Source organism: Corvus kubaryi, unplaced genomic scaffold (assembly GCF_017639235.1).
Source record: "Corvus kubaryi isolate FWS band 111438036 unplaced genomic scaffold, C.kubaryi_AGA036_p1.0 37397, whole genome shotgun sequence".
Lineage (NCBI taxonomy): Eukaryota > Metazoa > Chordata > Aves > Passeriformes > Corvidae > Corvus > Corvus kubaryi.
Window position 1 is genome coordinate 404,955 of NW_024581136.1, and position 21,224 is coordinate 426,178.

General features: G+C 47.1%; 1 protein-coding gene across 2 annotated transcripts in view; it reads right to left on the reverse strand.

Moving 5' to 3' along the window:
* The window catches only part of GPC1 (glypican 1), a 215,953-nt gene that overhangs the window by 184,464 nt on the left and 10,265 nt on the right, over positions 1 to 21,224 (reverse strand). Inside the window, exon 1 of one of the 2 annotated variants that reach the window (XM_042041841.1) lies at positions 20,760 to 21,218. The exons of the other annotated variant lie outside the window; for it this stretch is intronic. Within the exon in view, the coding sequence (XP_041897775.1) occupies positions 20,760 to 20,916 (157 nt within the window). The 5' untranslated portion in view covers positions 20,917 to 21,218. Of the gene's footprint in view, positions 1 to 20,759; positions 21,219 to 21,224 lie in introns of those variants that run through there. 2 annotated transcript variants of the gene reach the window in all.

Genomic DNA, 21,224 nt, shown 5'->3' on the forward strand with positions numbered 1-21,224 from the left:
AGAGGAGAACAGATTGAGAGCAGTCCTGAGGAGAGGGACTTGGGGGTGTCGGTGGATGAGAAAGAGATCAGCCAGTGGGCTGCAAGGTGAATGGACTCTGGTATCTGTTGGACTGGAATTCCAAAAGCACTTGTTCCCAGCCCAGTGGTTTTGCTTTAAGAGAAGCTTTAATGGAAGCAGTTCAATCAACACAGGTGGGTTTGAAAATTCTACTCTTAAAATCCTTTGTGTGCCAGCAGCTGCCAACTGAGAAGCCCTGGGGCTTCAGCCCCGTTGCTTTTCCCCATTTGTTGTGAGCATGGAAGCTCCTGCCTGGCCTGAGCCTTGCTGGCTGACAGAGGATGTAACAGCAACATGAAGACTAAGGTGCTCTGCTCAGGGAAGTCATAAACTCCTGGCTGCATCTCTGTTGCAGAGATTTCTAGCCCCAGAGCCACTAGTGCATATCCTTTCCTCATGATTAAGCTCAATAAACCTCAGCACCCTGACCCCTGTGTGTGACAAGTCCGATTTTCACCTTGTCAATCCTGATGAAAGGTCTTTACAGACTGTCCTTGCACACCATGGGCAGCCCTTGTGGGGCCTTATCAAATGTTGCTGAAAGGAGAGGAACCCAGACAGATGGCTGATTTGGAAAGCCCTGTAACCTGTGATCTGGACACGCAGGAAGAGCTCCAATTTGTCTTGACTTCTGGTTCCTTTGCAAGAGGCTGGTGTTTACATAAACAAAGTGAAAGCAGAGGCTACAGTGGTGAGAGACAAGCCCTGAGCCGCAACAGAGGTTAGGACCTAGGACAGGTTGCATCCCAGCAGCACTGTTTAAAAGGTACTGTTGTTAACTCTCAGGCTGGACAAGGTAGAGAGCTCCCCTTTATGACCTGTAGATAAGCCCTCTGATGCAGCAAGTGCCAGATATCCTGATGCTCAGCTAAATGCAAGGGAGGAGGGAGAAAACCCATGCAGACACACCTCATTTCCCAACCTGGTGTGAGTTTATAATCAAAAATTTTTGGAGGCCAAGGGACACACTTTTAAAAGTACTCCCGTAAGGCTCTAGACAAGTGGTTAGATCTTCAAAGAGCACACTTTAATTCAGGCACATAATGAAGTGGACAGATTAAAACAAAACAAAGCAAAACCCACGCTGAGACAACAGCAGCTGTCCGTGTCCACCAGCAGCTGAGAACGACAGCTGAGAGAGAAGCGTGGGCCACTGGGGAGAGCTCCGGCGCTCCCAGCCCTGCAGCCTCACCCAGCACTGGGCTGGGAGAGCCTCGTGCCTCCTGCCAGGTGCTGGGTGCCAAGGGCTCTGCAAAATCTGGCCACAGGAACTCAGCGGGGAGAAGGCAGCACATGCAAGCCATCAGAAAATGTTATCTCCATCAGGGATGACACAGGCCTTACAAAGCATCCCCCCTTTGAGTAAAAAAGATAAAGGCTTCTGTGGGATTTGGTAAGTCAAATGCTTACATTACAGCAAAGGAACACTCTAGCTTTTGCAGATGTCTGAAGGGCTGTCAGGCAGCTGTGCAAAGGAATATGAGGAAATTGCCCATAAGAAAATGGTTAATTCAGACCAAAAAGGCAAGAGCAAAAGAGCTTGGCAGATCTTCTGAGGGCAAAGTTACAAACCCCACTTACTGAAAGTCTAGATATGGGAAACTCAATCTGATAGAGTTAAAAGACACTATTTTAGCCTGTCAGAGCCCTGAACCAGCCAAGTTCAGCCCAGCTGCTGCTGTTCAGAGCTACAGTGGCACCTCTGAGCAGTGAACTAGAGAAACAGCTTTCCCAGCACATCAGGGACCTCTGAGCAGTGCCAGATAGTTGTACACCATCAGCTAAAAATAAAAAAATCATATTTATTTGAGAATAGTTATATATTGGAAAAATACTAATTTTTGATTTAAATTATGACAGTGTTGAAAAAGGCGAAGATAAGAAATTTTTAAATAGTTTCACCTAGTTAGCAGAAGGTGATGGTGGCTTCCTTCTTTTGTGTGTCCCACCAGTGCTTTGTACTACCATGCCAGAGTTGGCTGCAGAAGTGAGAAAAATTGTTAAGGAGGTATCCAGGTTTTCTCCTAGCAGCTTGAATAGCTGGTTTCCTTTTGCCAGTGCTATGCTTGGCCCTCTTGTGCTCCACTCCAGGTTTCTACCAGTTCCCATTACTAGTTCAGCAGCTCCAGGACCAGGCAGACACAACCACTTCTGATGGACAGAAGTCTGCAAACAGATGTCTGTTAGTTACTAAGGTTCACAGACCCCAAGAACTCCTCAGTTCTCCTACTCTCACCCGACTCCCACAGGACCAAGGCTCCACTGCAGATGGCCTGTCCTGACCTAACAGGTTTTGTGGGTGGATTACAGCGAAGACCCAAAGGCCGGAGCAGGTGGAAGCACTGGGGGAGCCCTGGTGTGCATGATGAGGGGTTGCCAGCACACACCTGCCTCCAGGGTGGCAGGTATTTTTGCAAGAAAAGAGTAGCAGCACCACTACTGCACAAGACAAGTGATAAAACACCACTTAGTTTGTACCAACTGAGTCTTCTGCCTCATGGGGTGGCAGAGATGGGCTGTTCAGAGAATCCTAAAGCTGCTCTCTCATGGAGAACAACAAAAAGCTTGGGGAGTTTGTCTTTACAGTTCCTTTTCTAACATGCACTGGGACCCCAGTGATGGTTTTGCTCTGCCTGACTTCTCCTCATTATTGGCCTTTGCAGCACTTCACATGCCTGAGGATTCAGGGAGGTGTTTCATCAAACCTCAGTGCATTAGGCTGCATGAGGTATTAGAGGACTGAAGTCATGACCCAGCTGTCCTTTCCAACTCCAGACTCCATGTGTCAGGCCAATGTTCCTTCTTCCTAAAGGAGGAATGAACTCAGGTAACTCAATCATCAACAAAGGATCAATAAAATTAGTGTAGAAAATGGAAGATCAGGATAGGCAAGACCTCAGGGATAGTGAGTTTCTTGGTATATTAAACTCACCAGGACATTCCACTGCTCTGCCTTTTTCCACATGAAGGTTCCAAAACAATTTTTTGAGCCTCCACAATCATGTTTCTTTAAGCAGCATCCTTTCTCACTTCCTCAAAACTAAACTCTGCCCTATACACATGCCTGAAAATAAGAGATAGGCCCTGAGTATCTGTCACTTGAGAGGTTAGCTTAGATTGTTTTTAATAGTTTGTGGTACTCATAACTGGTTTTAAACTGACAGGGGAAAGCGATAAGAGAGTAAGATCTGTGTTTCTGAGCTCACATCAAAGAAGAGCTTTAAAGAACGAGTAAAAAGGCTGTCAAAAAAAGGGAAGGCTTTACCCAGCAACCTAACAAAACAAGCTTCAAAAAAACAAGAAATAGTGTCCCAAAACAAATGAACCAGAGAGGAAAAATGTTAGTTGGAAAGTAAATATTTAACAGGGCCCATACCTGCTAAAAGAAAGACAAAAAAGCCTGGAAAAAACCCTGATCACAAGAGAGATGGTTCTTGCTGTAGAAAGAAAGGATGGCCATAGGATTTGGAAATACTTACAGTTCTTTTCTGCACTACTGACTACGTAGAAGTCATCAGCCTGAGCTCGGCTCTCCCTTACACTGCACAGAGCCTTCAGATTATTCACTCCCTGACATGAATTTCTCTTACAAGGCTTCTTTAAACTTCTCTTTGTATCCCCAGCTTTTTAACTGCCATCACGAGTCTTCAAGGTTTAACGCTGGGAGACAAAGCAGCGGCCTCCTGATGCAAAGATTAATGGCACTCCACAAAGAAGTGCAGACACATGAATTATCCACAGGTCTTTCATTCTTTCAGAGCCTGTTGCCCAGAGCAGTGTGCGAGGCAGGTACACACACACACACACACATCCATCCATGGCCGGAGCGGAGCCACCCCTCCCGGGGGCGAAGGGCAGCAGCCGGCAGCTTTCCTTTGGGGGTGCTTCCCTCTGGATCCGCACTGCACGGAGTGGCAGCAGCTCTCACAGCTTCTCCTGCTCTGTGCTGAGCAATCCCAGAGCAGATGGTGCTCAGGGCTTATACCTGGAGCAGTGCTTAGCAATCTCAGAAACGCGTTCTGATGCATTCTGCCCCTAAACTGTCTTTGCCATTTCCTAAACAGGAACTCAGCCTCATGGAAAAGTAGCTCCTCAGTCACTTGGCTCAACGGGACTCCATCATCCAATTCCAGTAAGCGCTACTCAGCATGGATGCAAAAAGAGGTTTTGGCAGCACCCACTACTGTTGCCAGCCAGGATCTTCCAGGTCCTCAAATCGCTCTAAGCAGCTCAATTTCCCTTCTCAAGCTGCATCACTACAGCTATCTGATATTGTCCCCTTACTCCAGGAAGCTCTTATAGAAAGGAAGATGCAATCACTTCCCCAAACCTTGAATTGTCTTTTGAATGCAACTCCTCCTCAGTATTAGGCTTATTAATAAAAGTCCTTTTACAGATTCATCCAAGTGAAGAACAGTCATGCAAGTCAAGGGCTTGGCTAGTTTAAAAGAGAGAAAAGTGCTATTTTATGTAGTAGGAGATGAACTTACAGAGCTTGCTGCCATGGGGCTTTGTGGGGCAGACCTTAACCAGCAGGTTTAAAAAGAGTTTAGATAATATTCACGGACAACAGGTCTGTGAAGGACTGGGCAGAGATGTACCCCTGATACCCGCTCTGCAGAAGCTGTGGGTGTTTGGGAGTACAGAGTGACAGACTTCAGAAAGGTGGCACAGCCACACTCAGGAAAGTTCCTAAGTGTGTCCTCTGCTAGCACTGTCAGACACAGCCTGCAGGGCGAGTCAGCCCACGGAGTGGCCTAGTAAGACATTTCTTATGCTCCTACAATGCAACTGCAGGGCACCCAAGTGCCTCACACACCCCTCCTCGGCCTGGCTGTCAGAGCAAGGGCCAGCTGCCCTGTGGAGGCCAACCAGACACCACATATAAGACCTCAGAAGCTCTGAAGCCCTGCTTCTGCACCATCATCAGGCAGAATATATAGTCCAAAGCACAGGGTGGAGGACACTGCAGACGAAACCTAAGTTAGAGTTGTCTTCACCTTGCTCAAGTTCCTTGTGCACACATCAAAATCTAAAGCCTTGCCTCAGCTCAATGGGTCAGCCCAGCCCTGAGTCTAGGGAATCTGGGTGTATGGATGAGGGCCACATGAGCATCACCACATGTAATGGGGGAGGGAAACAAATCACCCAATACATGTCAATTTTTATGCCAACTTGATGTGTTGCATGTGTGATTACTGCAGGAACCAACCTGGGTAATTACAGCCATCTGCACCCATTACTACCATTTGTATGTGTATTCATAGTAACTGCCCATTAGTTAGGCATGCCATTGCACAAACATATTAACCAGCTAATTAATTAAAAGAACAGACCTTCTCTGCTTAGGAGGAGCCCATCACCCACTAATCACAAGAATATATTTTCTCCATCTGTTAGATCACTTGCTCCCTCCCCGAGGTCACCAGGAAGATGCAGCTGGCCTGCAGTCTCCAGAAGGCTGTGCTGGGGTGGTGAGCATTCTGTTTAAGTAACTTCCTTTGTGTAGCAAGGCTCCAAGACCACGGCTGCTTCGGGAAACATGACCATGACACTCCCACAGTGCTTTTGGATTACTTCAGGTGACCTCTGGATTAGACACCAAGCATCCTTCCACCCCTCCCAGTGCTCATCACATGCCTCTAACAGGGCAGCACTCTGGCAGCCCAAGTGCACATCCCATACAACCCCTCTTGCCAATCTGGGCCCTCTTCTGGCTCCTGTTTCTACAGCAAACTCCCAAAGCAACAGCAGATTATAAATACACAGGGGATGGCTGTGCCCCAGTCTTCACTGACATATGGTTCTATCTTCAGTGAGAAACTCTGGATTTAAATTTAGGGATGGAGCAGGAGGTTAGGTTTCAAAGTTCCAAGATAAATCCCCTGGGAGGAAGCAACGAGGCCAGATTTTTGTCCCTGTAGTATAGCCTTAAAGCAGATGGGAGCAGGGAGTCAGGTCTGTCGAGCAAACCGCACTCTTGGGGCGCCCCAAAAGCCTGTGCCCAACTTCGCAGCTCTGAAGATCTGCTGGAGCTACACAGCCCCCTGTACCAGCTGCTGCTACACCAGCCCTGACGGGGTGGTCGTGACTCCTGCTGAACACCCAGACTTTGGGTAGAAAAATATGGCTCCAGCTATTGCCTTATAACAACTCCTATTACAGCAAAGGGCAGCAGTATCTGCTTCAGGTTGTATCAATGCCTCCATCAGCTCCCCATCCCTTTCAAAACGAGTGTTTGTGTGAAGGGGTAATAAGCTACAGGCCCAACAGCTTTGGCCATTTTTCATTTGTGATGAAAAAAGGAACAAGTAAGTTTCAAATCATTGTGAAATATTTGTGAAACAAGCCAAACCTCACCTTCCTGCACACATGAAATGCAGTGCTGAAGAAGTCACCACAATCCAATAAAGTGTAAAATGCTTTCATCATTTGACAATATAAATCCCTACCCTAGTTACCGATGAGTTCAAGACAACTCCACAGTAGATTTAACTTTGGTTTTCCTAAAGCTAGAGAAAATTTTCTATCTTTATATAGTTTTAAAAAAGAAAAAAAAAATTTCCATTGCTCCCAGATGTGGGAGACTGGCTGCAGCTGACGGTGCTCCATCAAGTGGGACCTGCGCAAATACTGCACTTGAAGCACCACAATTACTGACCAGGCTATCTGATCACTTTACACTTGTTAGGAAGCCTTCTGGTACCTCCTGCCCAACTCTCTCATTCTACAGCTCCAGAGATGTCCTAAGCTCTGTACAGCAAAATAGCAGGGTGTAGCTCCTGCCTGCAGCTCCTCTGAACTGCTGCAAAGGATCCGGGGCAGGACCAAGGGCTGAAGCAAGGGATCACAACACACAGGCACTTGGATCATTTCTAGATGATTCTGCTGCAGGACCACATCACCATCACTGTGTATGTTCAACACACAGACACTCTGCTCACACTCTTCTCCAAGCACAGACTGTTTACCGCTCTGCAAAGCACCAAATTATGTGGACTGGATCCATGATTTGGTCTAGTACCTTCTGAACTATGGAAAAACGCCTTCAAAGAAACTGCATTTAAATGTGGTCTGAGCAATGCTGTCTTCCCCCCGTCCTTTGTCTCCCTGCTCTGTGCCTGCAGGAGGCACAGAGCCAGGCCAAGCCTTTTGGGAGAGCCTGCACCTTTGGGTGCTCCCACCCTGCCCACCGCAGCCAGCGGGAGCTGCTCCCTAGGCTGAGTCCTCCCTGGGCATTATCCTCGCCTTGTGCCGCCTGACCACCTCGGCCCTGCTGAATCCAAAGGAGTTATCCAAACAAAACCTGCTGTCCTGGGTCCCTCAATCATCTGAGAAGCAGCAAACATGCTGAGTTAAGTGCAAGGTAAGCAGTATTTTTATTTGGTTAATTAGAATTGCTCATCAAATGAAAACAAAAAAGTGATTTACTGCAGAACGGGTACAGGTAGTTGTTGCATAAGTACATTCCTGCATATTTGGCTACATTAGGAATATTTTTTAATTAACAGTTTCTCCTTGGCTAAAGCAAACCATAGAAAAGAAAGAAAGAGAAGTTTCACACAAGGATACTGCCGAATCCCTCAACTGCCAGCTACTTTTTTTCTGCAGGGAGGATTTTAAATTAAAAGCAGATTGCCTTCATTAGCGTTACCAGAAGCCACGTAACTGCCAAAGCTGACAGAAACACAACTGTGATTTGCAGATTTGGCAAGTGCCATTTTCTCCTTCTGCAAATGTGGGTAATGTCATTTGTATTAAAGGCCTTTTTGTGGGGGACACTGCAAAAAAACAACTCCTTCCTCAGGAGAGGAAAAATATCTCCAGAGCAGCAATTTAATAATCTAGGGCTCTCAAGTTCTCTCTCCTTGTTAACTTTGCAAGAAAGTTCATTGCATTAAATTTGTGCTGAAAATGGTCAGACAGTATGAATGTTACAAACTGTCTTCTCCTGATGACTGAGCAGAATACAGTGGCAAGCCCAAAATAAACATTTCAACAGTGATCTTTGACATATAGCCATACTCAAGCTTTCCATGACACGTTGCCAAACTTTCAGAAGCCATTCAGCATGGATCTCACCAAAATCCCTATTTTCTTTACTTCATTTTAGCTGAAAAGGCTAATGATAGGAAAGTCACATTTCTACTGAGGGCAGCTGTGTTTGCAGGCTTCATGCTCTCCTCCAGAGTCCCAGCCTTGGTGGTAAGAGGAAAGTCTCAGTAGCATTTTTACTCAAAGGATTGCTGCATGAATAGCTGCAGAACAGAGGGGGGATGCGAGAAGCCTGCCGGGTGTCAGAGCAGGCAGCAGCAGCTGAACGAGCTGCTGCTCACTGTTACAGGACTCCACATGACCTACTCCCCTCCCTGGTGCATTAGTCTCCCCCAGTTTCTGGTGTCCAGCCTTAGCAAGAAAACTTAACATACATAACTGAGGTGTTAAAAACCACACAGGTGTATTTCAGTTTGTGTTAGATGTGACACGGTGGTCATTGGCTTCGAGGCTGAACCAAGCTGCTGATGTGACAGCGAAGCCATGGGGGTGACCCTGACCCACGTGTGCTCCCTGAGGTTGGGAACAGACCCCTCAGCACCAGCACTGCCTGTGTGCTGCTGGCACAACGTGGAGCCATGGCCAATGCCTGCTGCGTGGGGCTCACTGAGCCTCCTGGGATGAGAAGATGATGAAAATTACAGGAAGAAGAAACAAGAGAAATGGGTAATGTCCTAAAAGAACCCAGATGCTCAGTGGCATGGCACTAGAGACCACAGCACCCCTGAGTGAATGAAGGATTTATTCCCCCAGCCGTAGCCAAAATGGGAAGGTCTGAACACACTGCTAAACTCTGCAGGAAGTAGTCCAACACAGTATTACCACAGTCACAAATGTAAAGTCTGTCTGCAGTAATTAGGATTGTACTACATATGATTTATTAGACACTGTCTTATAATCAAGACTAAAATAGCTGCCTACATTGTAGTTACCAGTTTCTTAACTGCCTAAAAATAAAGCAGCAAATGTAATGCAGTGCCAGACATGGAACCAACCGAAATAATGTTAACCTACATTGAGCCTGCAAAGGTAACCACAGTGTGCCTGCTGGTAACCTTCAATCTAACCTGGAGTTAAACACTCAGTGACTCTGCAATTTTGGTTTGTAACTTCAAAAGAACCAGAGAAGCCAGTTCTGTCTCTGTAGTCCAACTCTGTTTCACCACACAGTGAACGGAGTTCATTATCCATTGAACTAAACACTAAGTAATGAGTTAACAATAATTAAACTGAAAGAGACACAGATTAAAGGAATTTATTATTCCCTGATCCGCCAAGCAAATTGTTTAGATACCTGCAATCAATGAGTAATGAGGAAACAGAATAAAACCCCAACAAACCAAAGGGCCAACAACAGGCTCATAAAAATCTGTTCAGTAAGGCCCATGTATCTTTGTTAGGCTGAATAGCACAGCATTTTAATCAACAAAACCCCCCTGTCTTTATGCATCATGAGATCAGAGGCAGAATATGGCCCTAAATTATGCTGTTACTGTTTATTATTTGTGTATCACAGGACTGATAAAGATTTATGGTCCCATTGTGCTAAGTACTGTATAGTGAAATACCGAGAAATAGTAAGAATCAGTATTCCAAGACTTTATAATTCAAAGACAAATTACAAAAACAAGGTATTGTAATTTAAAGACAGTAATGAACAGATGGGGATTGGAGAGACAGACAGATTAAGCAACTTGCCCAAGGTCATGCCAGACACATGTGCCAGAGAAGAAAACTTAACTGATCTCTGGAGTACCAGCACAGGTTTTTACTCATGTAGGAGAACACTGTTGCTCCTCTTTGATTTCACTAGATGTCATATTTCATAAGCTAATAAATAAGTTCAAAAATTGCTAATGTTACATGGCAGTACTGGAAGGATTTTCTTTCATGCCTCTCTCCTCAGAAGACCATCATTAACAACATTCCTCTGCCTACACCTACACTTGATCCTTGTATGGCACAATTACAACATTTGCACAGTATCACAGAATAATTGAAGCCTGCAGGTCTTCTGCAGCCATCTAGTCTAACGCCTCATTCAAGGCAGGACAAACTAGAGCACATGCTCCAGGGCCTGGTCCACTCAAACTCTGAGTATCTCCAGGGATGGAGATGGGAATCACACCACCCCTCTGGACTCCTGTGCCTGTGTTCAATCACTCAGGTTGAAAAAGTCTTTCCCCAGCTCCAGCTGGTGTCCACCACCTCCTATCCTGCTGCCACACACACAGTCTAACTCTGTCTCCTCTGTTCCCACACACTGAGTAGTTGCAGGCAGCAATGGGATCTCTCCTCTAGCCCTCTTTCTTCTAGACTTCACTTGCTGAACAAGCCCAGCATTCAGAGCTTCCCCTTGGGCACCACACACTCCAGCCCCCACCAGCAGCTTGGTGGCTGTGCCAGACCCACTCCAGTGCAGCCATTCCTTTCCTTGACAGGCACCCTGAAACGGGACATCATACTCCAGATGCAGCCTCACAGACACCAAACACAAGACTATAAGGCACTTCACACTATTTTTTAAAATAAAGGATGCACATACTTATTTTCTTCTATCAGTTGTTGCATTTTTATGCATTTTACACTACACATACCCTGCAGCCTTCAGTTTACAGAACAACACAGGAACATTATTTTTGCACACCACTTGTGGACGTTTGCTGTTCCAGGGGTCTCAGCACATGCAGGCACAGCAGGCCCTGAGAGCAACCACTGCTCCTATGAAGAACCCTGGAAAGGGACATTTCACAAGTCTTTTTCTGTAGCTGACAAAAAGGATAGCCAGGTCAGCCTGAGTGATGTAACGTGCTCAAAATATATCAGTGACAGCAGGATAACACAAGACACCATGCTGCTGGAAACACATACATCAGCAGATACGTTTAGGAATTTCAGTCCTAAAATCTGTCACACTGTTTTGCTAACAGTGAAAAATATTTAATTTACGACTGTGACAGGAGATCTCTTCAGTGCAACACAAACAGTAGCAGCAGTGTTACTAATTAAACCAAAACTCAAGCTCCCAGACAGCTGATCCAGGATAGTGTGAGAAGTGATACTGCATTTCAACACAGTGGCTTTCTCTCCTGGTTTACAAGTAAAATGTGCCCCCTGTCAAAAGGTGTTTGCTCTCTATTTATTTTAAGAATAAAGTCACAGCTTAAGCTTTACTTATTTATATTTGCTGGCACCTGTGAAGATTTACCAATAAAAATTTCATTTTAATTAGTTCTGCAGAATTTCTATCAACATTTGGTTTAGGTTTTCCCTGAATGTCCTGCCCTAAGGAGCAGCACAATCAGCCCACTCAGCCATCCTGATATGAAAGGCTTGGCATGGAGACATTTGGGGCTTTAGTGATCCCACAACTGAACAGTGCAAGAAACATGGATATGGCAAAACACATTGTCCCCCATGCTGCCATCCAGATGGGACAAACGGCTAGGTGTCAGAAGCAAGCTCTGGATGCCAATGGCACTTTTATACCAACTGTGACAGTAGAGCAATGGAGCCCCAGCTTTGGGATGAGCCATTCCTCCATTTATGGATACACTTAAAGCCACACCAGTGATTCCTTAAGCAAAGGCACATGCCACATCCAAGTACAGGGATCACATCATGCCCCAAAGAGGACTTTGCCTGCATGAGAGCTGTGTTTGTGAGCACAGGGCACATGGCCAGGTAACACTCACCCATCACAAGCTCAGCGTATGGCCACCATGCACCTGCAAAAGTTCGTGCTTTGGGCACAGAACAGACCTGCCACAAATCATAGACTTGTTTAGGTTGGAAATCCGGACCTCTAAGATCATCAAACCCAACTGTTAGCCAAGCTCACCACTTGCAAAAGGCAAACTGGAGCACTTCTCTGACCTCCCCAGGCTCTTCCCACTCTCTCTTCCACATCAATCCCCCCAACACACAAACAGCTGGGGCATTGCTACAACCCGCTGCCACTGGACGTGCTGGGGCACAGGCCCTGGGGAGCTGGCAGCGGAGTCCAAGGCATTTCTACCCGCGCGTTCCCACTATTGTGCAGCCCTTCCTCAAATTCACAGCAGATGAGTCCCTTAGCTACGCTGTGGCCTCGAGAGCCTCTCTAATAAAAATACCAGCCTCCTCCTCCTCCCTCATCATGGAAGTCTCTCTGAGACCTCCCGCAAATGCAAGAGGAGAGAGAGAGAGGGGTTCTTTCGCAGGGCTTGTTTGGTACTCTGTCACAAAGCCAAACAGATGTTTGTAAAAATCTAAACTGGTTATACAACTGTTTTAAACTCGCACAGCTGTGCACAGCGAGCAACTGCATTGGGGGAGAAGACCACTGCTCTTACATCTAGGGACTGGAGTTTAATAAACCAAACTTCCCGTGAGTTATTCAAGCTCTCTCATTCCAATTTAGCGTTTATGGCAGAGGAAACTGCTGAAACAAGAAAAGTGAAGTGGCTTTTCCAGCTTCATGGTGAAAATTTGCATCCAGATGGGGACTAGGACTAGACCTCCCTCCTTCCAGACCCAGACGGTAATTACAGCACCCGATTTGCACCACGCAGCTTATCTGGGGAGGAACAGACGAGACTCTGGGACAGCAGCCCTCATACAAAAGTCTGTTGTGCTTGGCACTCACTTCAGGATCAATTATACAATGAAATCACTGCAAACTTCAATGCAACAACATGAACTGAGAGCAGAAGAGACTGAAATAGACTCTTTATATCTGTAATTTACAAAATGTAAAATTAATGCTAATTTCTGACAGCGCATTTATTATATTTACGAATAAAAATTACAACTAAGAATTTTTTAAATACTCATATTTTAGAAATATGCCCGTCCAACTAAATTACACAGGATAGTTCTACAATCCTATAAAATACTAATTTTTTGCAAGCCAAAACTATTTGTCAGAGTATTTGCATTTTAGTCATATAAAAGCTTGACTGTCTACATAGTACTACCACGTTGCTCCCCAAAACCACACAAAACTTCTGTTGTTGTTTTCTTCTCTTTTTTATGCTTCAGAAGAATGCATGGCAATTGAAAAACTGGTTTTACTCATGTTGCTAGCACAGGAGTCTGTAACAGCTGGGTAATTCTGTATTTCTGATTCATGCTGCACTATACAGAAAGGCACATAAAATCAAATTAGTTTTATAATTTCTATACAGGCAACACAGTTGTGATGAGTGTATTTTTTAAAACTCAGAAGCAAGAGCATTGTGAAAAACTGTCACAGCGCTCTGCTTATTTGAACTTTGAGAAAGAAAAGTTTTCCATATCTGAAGAATTCCAAGTAAAACAGGAACGCATTACTGGGCAGCAGTGATTGACCAAGCTCACAGCTCTGTCACGTTCAGACAAGCATTTTAAGTGTCTGCAGTCTAAAGCTTCATTATTTTTGCAGAACAATCTGGCAACAGAGGTAACCCGATTCCCTGGGAATCAAATGTTACTTACAGACAGGTTTCACCTGTCAGGGATAAAATATATTCTGAGCAACAAAGTGTCAGGGTATACATACATCAGAGGAGAGGGCAGTCTGTCCTTCACAGCTAACAGAGAATAAAGGAAATTTTCTGCTTTGAATTTTATCTATTTTTTGTAACTTTGAGGGGAAATACTCTAATGCAATGGCAGCTACAGCAATGTTGTGCAAACAAACTACAAAACACAGTGGAATAACCTTCAAGCAACTGCTATGAGGGCTCCTACAAGCTTTAGGATCTCCCCTAGGTCTCCCCCCATCATGATGGGGCAGAGTTACCCTTACAGCCATCAGTAAAACACAGCAAAAGAGAAGTGTCACTTTTTCCCAAGTAAATTGAAAGACGAAGAGATTGTTATGGACGTGCTCCAGGCCACCACCCATGCAGGCGGCGTGTCTGCCCCACAAGCTGCCACTGGACCTCTCCTTCCTTCTCCCAGCTGTGCCTGGGAATCAGTATTTGGAGGAAAATTGAAAAAGAAGGCCCAACTCTGGCCTAACTTATAGAGGTAGAAAGGAGTGACTTAGGATTTTCAGAAAGACTCAATCTATGCAGCAAGTTCAGAAGGGGCAGATGAAAGCTGAGGAGGGCACTTGATGGCGACTTCCCTGCCACCCAACCAGAAGTAGCACGTCCAGCTCCTTTCTGAATTAACACTCAACTAAGCGGAAGCTCTTGCAGAGGAAAAGCCAAAAAGGTGAGTCTACGTTTGCTCCATGCCCTCTGCAGGGCAGGACATTCCAGGGACATGGGAGGCCCTCTGCCCGTACCCAGGGCAGGTAGAGCCCAGCCCTGCTGCTGCGCAGCACTCGGAGCACGGGGAGCTGGATGTGCTTCCATCAGGGGACACCCTGCCGCTGCAGAACACCTCGGTGAAGGCAACTCTCTGCAGGGGCTTTTGTTACAGCTTCCCTGAGCAGGAGCAACATGTGCACTCACCACCTTGGAAGCTGCTTGCAGGAAAGCAGCACTCCTGTCTGGAGGCAACACCTGCCCTGTAACAGGAGTCAGGCAGAGCCAGCTGAGCCAACTGTGTGCCAGAGCAGCCTGCTGTTTTGACATTATCCCCTCCCTGGGGCTACCTGCCTGCTACGTGTACACAGAAGCATCCCACGGGGCGCAGAAAGAAACCCAATATACAGAAACATGTAGCATTCAGCAGGGACCTGGGCAGCAAACAGAAATTAAAGCTGTTTTCCCCAAGGAAGCCTGTGGATTTCCACAGAATTGAGATGTCTATTTCCCTGGTCTTCCCCTGAAATTCTCAGCTGAATGCTGGAAGCAAATACAGAATTTCTCCTTGTGCCAGTGACACCTGTCAGTCACTCCCCCAACTACCCTGCTCCTCACTTCCACAGTCCCACAAGACAAGCGAGAAGAGCACACAAGCTTCTGCCACGAGACCAAAGCTGCAGCACTGGCCCCAGCCACACAGTGCTGAGACTACTGCAGGAGCAGGGTCAGGATATTGCTCAGACCAACAGCTCTCTGAGGCTGGAGCCATCCTTTTATCCTGCCTTCCCCTGCCATACAGTGCCTAATGCAATTTGATGCTGCAATAAAAATAGATGATCCTCAGCCCCCCCTCCCCAGCCCAGTGGGCCCTGGTGGATCAGGCACAGAGCCTGTGTTCAGCTGCTGCTCATGGACAGGTGCTCCAGGGCCTCTGTTTTCACTTATTGTTGTGACCTACAAGGAAAATAAAACCTCTGGCTTTAAATACACGTTTTTGATAACAAAGTTACCAGTTCCCACCCTGCCTTTGGCTAAGTCAAAGCACGCTTAATTACTGAAATCACCCAGAGGAATATATCTATCTGGTCCCCTCCATGTGAGACAATTGTACTGAAAGCAATAGAACATTAAACCAACTGTTTTACAATCACTGCCAAAAACCACACATATCCTATTAAACCCATCCGGAGAACCCAGACATTGACTGACATGTGTTCTTAAATAAACCAGGGCACTTGCAGGGCGGGAACAGGAAAAGGAGACATGAGGTGAGCTCTGCAGTTTCACACAGCGGTGCTGGTGGGTGTCTCCAGCTATACATCCGTGCAAATTTTTTGGAAAAAGATATAGCAGGCTTTTGCTTCACCAACAAAAGCAGCTGTTGAAATAGGTTTTTTTTCAGACACAGCTGATAAGGATAATTATGTGGTGAGAGCTTAGTCATCCATATCACGGTGGCAGAAAAGCAGATTCTCTTAAAAATAACGCCAGCACCCCACAGCTCTCCCGACGCCGGCAGGAAGATCCCCGGGCCCGGGAAGGCCGCTAGAGGGCGCCCCGTTTCTCCACGGATCCCGTTTCCACGGGCGCGCACATGGAGCGGCCGCGCACCGGCACCGCAGCGCCCGGCGCGCACCCTGCCCTGGGCTTCGGGCCCAACACAAACGGGGACGCACCGCTCAGGCACGGCCGCCCCCGACATTCCTACCAAAACACTTGCCAGATGGAGGAAAAGGCACAGCTCCCTGTGTTTTGCCTCGTCAGAAACAGCACTCTAAACCCAGCAGGATACAAAGGCCATTCTGGTCCGCCCCGAACAAATCCAGTTCATTAACGGGATCCTGTTGCATCTGGGAGTCCTCCGTGGAGGTAATCTTGAGAAATCCCTCTGCCCTCAGGAACTACCACCCAAATGCAATGACCACCTCAAAAAGCACTGGATCAATAGAGTGCCCCTTTTAATCATGGGTAAAGATCTTTCCTTGGGATTGGAGGAGCCCCAGATTTTACGTTTCAAACCACAGACATAGGTTTGTCCCACTTTGGAAGTGCCAGCAGCTGAAATACCCTCCAAGATGGGGTTCCATTACCCCCTTCCAAGAGCCTGATCAAGTCCCAGCCGGTTGCCAGACCTGTTCTCTACTTAGATAACACTTCTCTAAAGGGCTCAAACACATACACTTGACAATGTTTTCATCATAAAACCTAATTATACAGCCTAAAAGGTTAAAAAAAATGTTGTAACTCCTTTCAGCTGGGGAGCCAGGGAAGGATCTGCGCACAATGTGTGACTGGATGGGCAGCCTGGCAAAGTCCAGCTGGCTTTTTGCTGTACCCTCCTCTTCTTTAGCTGCCTTGCCCCCACTGCTCGTGTCAACAAGCTCAACCTAGCAGCGAGCCACATCTAGGAAGGATTAATCTCAGGAATAAACAAACCAAAGCAGAAGTCCGAACCAAACACAGAGCAAGGGCCAAGCACATCCACATCAAATCACAACGCTCAGGTCTTCTCCAGTCCATGAGGGAACTACCTCTGCTCAAGATTCTGGGGAGCAGTCACCCATCCAACATCAGTAATCCCGAGACACTCCCATAAGTCAGAGAAAGCTGGATATCCCCCACAGTGCGATATTTTGTGGCGTAGGCTCACTCTCTTCTATCAATAAGCCACACTGCGAGCCTAGGACCAGCCCTTAACACAGGCACTAAGAAGCACCCCTAGAGCAGGGTATGTCTCCCCTTCAGTCACCAGAGCAGGGGACCTGCAGTGGGGTGATGGTGTCTGGGCAGCAAGAACATGAGACAGTAAAAACAGAGTCCTCCTACCTCCAGAAGACGTGAGAGGAAACAGAAAACCTGGAAGTTCTCCAACTGGTTTCCCATATTTTGTAGCAATCAGAGAAAGGGCTGTGGGTCATCCAAATGGAGAGTGGGAACACTCTCCAACATGCAGGAAAACTGTGATCAAGTTAGTGGTACATCTTACGAGAGCAAGTGGTGTAACTTTCCCAAACTCAAGGAGTAAGGGGCTTTTCCGCCAGCTTTAGAAACTCTCTTGCAGGCAGATCGTCACCCAAGACTCCGAGTGCATGGCTGTCTGTCAGGATTGCTAACATGAGCAGACACTGCTTTCATGTTTGGGAATTTTGCCATTGACTTCAAAGTACTGAGATATAACACCTTGTGTATTCCCTAAACACACTTAATAACAGCACCTGCCACATTCAAAGTGCTTAGACATGTTAAAGGCATTGTACAACATTAGCAAAAAACCAGGAAACCCTGTCTAGGTGGTTCATGAGAAATCTGGTAAGCCAAGAGTCTATCCCTGCATCAGATGCTTATCTATTAGCCAGGTAATAACTGTGTGACTGCTTCTCCAACTGATCCATACACCCACAAGCAGGGGCTACCTTCTGGTGAGCTGTGGAGACGCTAGATTATTCATAATCCTCTTAAATCATAACTAAGAATACAGATTAGAAGGTGTAAAGCGTGCAGTAAGTGTTCTAAACCCAACACAAACACAGCCAATCTCAGTCTGAGTCAGAGCCTGCATCCTGGGAGCTCGCTGAACTCCTTTTGCAGTGCAGCTCTGGGGGTGCAGGCAGTGTGTGGTTTGGCTCCTGGGGCTGGCCTGCTGTGACGTCCACACACCAAGCAGTGCCTGGAGCCAGGTCAAAGCAGACAGGAGCAAGGTCAGCCGAGCACGGCAGCACCACTTTGGGGACAAGGCCATTGGGCTAAGAAATTAATGTTCCCCTTTGCTTCAGGGCAAGCAATGGAGAGAAGGAACAGCAAGATCTCCTTGGAGAGGAACAAAGTGAAGGGCTTTTGTCTCCAGACAGCTCAAAAATAAAATAAAAACATGGTTCATGGGGTAGTTCTTAAAACATGGAGAAGACCACCATCAGGAAATCTCAGCACAGGTCCAACTGGAGACAACATTGAACCCACTTCATCAACATCTCTTAACTTAGCCAAAAGTTGTCCAGTCACAAAATCACCAAAGTTGGAAGAAACCTTCAGTATCATCTAGTCCAACTGTCAACCCAGCACCACCATAACCAACCCCTTATCCACATCCCCGAGTGACTCCACCACCTCCCCGGACAACTCATCCTAATGCATGGCTACTCCTTCAGTGAAAATTTTTTTCTAATATCTGATCTGAACTTGCCCTGGCACAACCTAAGACCATTTCCTCTCCTTTCACTTGAGACACAGGAGAAGACACCTACCCCTCCTCAGCTGTGTGCCCGTGGATGCATTCACAGGTGTCAGTGGGTGTAACCTGACAAGCCTCCATGCAGATGACAACCCCCATGGTCAGCAAGCTGAACTGGTGCCACTGAAACCAGCCTGAAGCAACAAACACTTGGACCAAATGTGGAATTATAAACTGCATGATCCCGTACTTGGTACTTGTGGGGATACTGCAAGGAGGGTCTTGAGACTCTTCTTGGAGACAGCAGAACTGGCACCAACCTTTGCAAAAACCTGCACAGCTGCTAAAAAGCACAGAGGATACAATGCTGTACAGGACATTTCTAAGGTTCTATCTACGCTCACTGATGTTGAGCAAGTACTCAAGGCAAGTACTACAGCAACACAAAAACACGTTCCAGAACATGTATTAGTCAGGAGATACGCACGGTAATAACTAATGAAAATCATCAAGTCTGTTAGCTGTTTTAAACACCAGGCTAATGGTATCAGCAGCAGGTTTATATGTGGAACACTCTTCCTCCAAGCACTTCCTCATATTACTTTCCATGTGGATTCCTCAAGTTTTCATATCATTTATCTGTCTATTCATATCATTCCCTGTCTACAGTAACAGCCAGAGATGCCCGGTTTGATACTACAATTATAACTACTGTGGCTTGAGACTGCCAGCGTATGTGCTCGTACCAACAAACAGCAGGAAACAGAACTCCTGGATCCTGGAAATCTGTGTCCTGACACTTCTGGAACCTCAACAATTTGCAGGTACAAGACGTTTTACTTGCTGCTAACCTGCGATATGCGATACTTGCAGCCACAGCTGCTGCGAGCCTCGCGACTGCCCTGTAGTACTATCCCTGTGTACAATGCCGGAGCCACCTTCACGAGTGTTTGTAAACATTTAGCCTTCCAAGAACTTTCCACTTGAAACACGACTGCTAATATATTCACATCTGCAATAATTAGATGCAAATTTATAAAAAGCCACTTTCTTGCTCAACTGAATTACTGTTCTATTAATAGTGACGTTCAAATGATTCTGAAACTCCCCACTGTTTAACTTTGAGGACTGCTCATTTTACTTTGGAAATTTACTCTCAGTTGTAACTTGACAAAGAAAGTATTAATTTGTTCACATTTATGAGGGATGTACATGGTTCAGCCTTCTCCATTCATAGGTCAGACAATAAATTGGTTTCTCTGAAAAATTACCTGATGAAATATTCAACATAAGGCATTCTGTAGCTCAGATGTGCACTACAAACTGCAGTTTTACTGGGGTGTCCCTGTAGGTTGGCTCTGGCACGTACGCCTGCATGTTTTATGCTTTGTCTGAAGGAGGAAGCTCCCACAAGTGAGGAGAAGGCTCTCAGATACGGGTCACAAGTTAGTGTATCAAAACTTAGACGAGAATTTAAAAAAACCCTACCATACACCAGCATATTTTCCCCAGACCTTCAGAGAAAAAAAACAAAACCAAACCCAAACCCAACACGAGCTAGACCTTGAATATTCTTTGTTATTTCAGTTGTTTCTACAAAGAGGAGGAAATCAACCAATATTTATCCAAAGCCAGAATGAAGGCAAGAAGACACACTCTAATGTAGGTTGCACAGGTTTCCTCTGCGCTTCACGTTTGACACGGTCATTTTACTCCTGCTTCATTTTTAGTAAGTGGCAAATACCATTTACACATTTGTTTCCCATCCAGAAAAAGATTTAAATAAATCAATTCTTCTCTCATAACCTTGTGGCATTTTCCAGTTCCGACACCAAAACCCATTACAGTCTGATTATTTTTGATTTCTGAACCAAAACCCTGAAACCCGCTTCAGCTGTACTCGAAACAGAAGCAACGAGACAATGACAAAAAAGAAAGAACCACCACTGAACACTTGGTGCGACCACCCCCACTCACACAGCTCCGTTCGCATCGCCACTGCCGGGGAGAGACCCCTTCCAGCCCGGGCAATGCTACCACCGGTGTCGAGAGGGGCGAGGGGAGCCCGGCCCTCGGGGAAACCTCTCAGGTCCGACTTTTCGCCACCCACGACCCGAGACAAACTCCAGCGTGGGGCAGCGAGCGCTCCCCCGCCCCGCGGCTCCCGGAGCCGTGCCCAGGCATCCCCGGGATAGCAGCGGCCCCGGGGCTGCCCCGGCCGGGGCACCGCGCCCTCGGCCCCCCGCAGGACTCACCGGAGATCTCGGCCTGGGGCACGCCGCTGAGGCTGAAGCCCTTGGCTCCATACAGCTGCCGGACCTCGGCGCAGCTCCTCGCCTTGCTGCCGCTGTCACCGCGAGCCGGGGCGGAGGCGACACACAGCAGCCAAAATCCCCACGGGAAGACACGCATCCTTCTCCGCTGGCCCCGCCACCTGCCGCGCGAAGGGCAAAGCCAAGGTCCCGCGGCGCGGAGGCGGCCGGGGGGGGCGCGGGGTGCGGCCCCCTCCGCGGGCAGCCCCGGCGGGACGGGCGGGCGAGGGCGGCGGGCGGGAGAGCCCCGACTGCCCGCGGCGTGCGGGGAAGATGCCGGTGAGTTCAGCTCCGGACGCCGCCGTGGCTCGGGCGAGGGGGCAGAGATCCAAGTTCGGCCGCGCCGCTTCAAAGCCCCGGAGCGTGAGCGCGCAGAGGGCTTTTGTTCTTAGCGCGGCTGCATCCCCG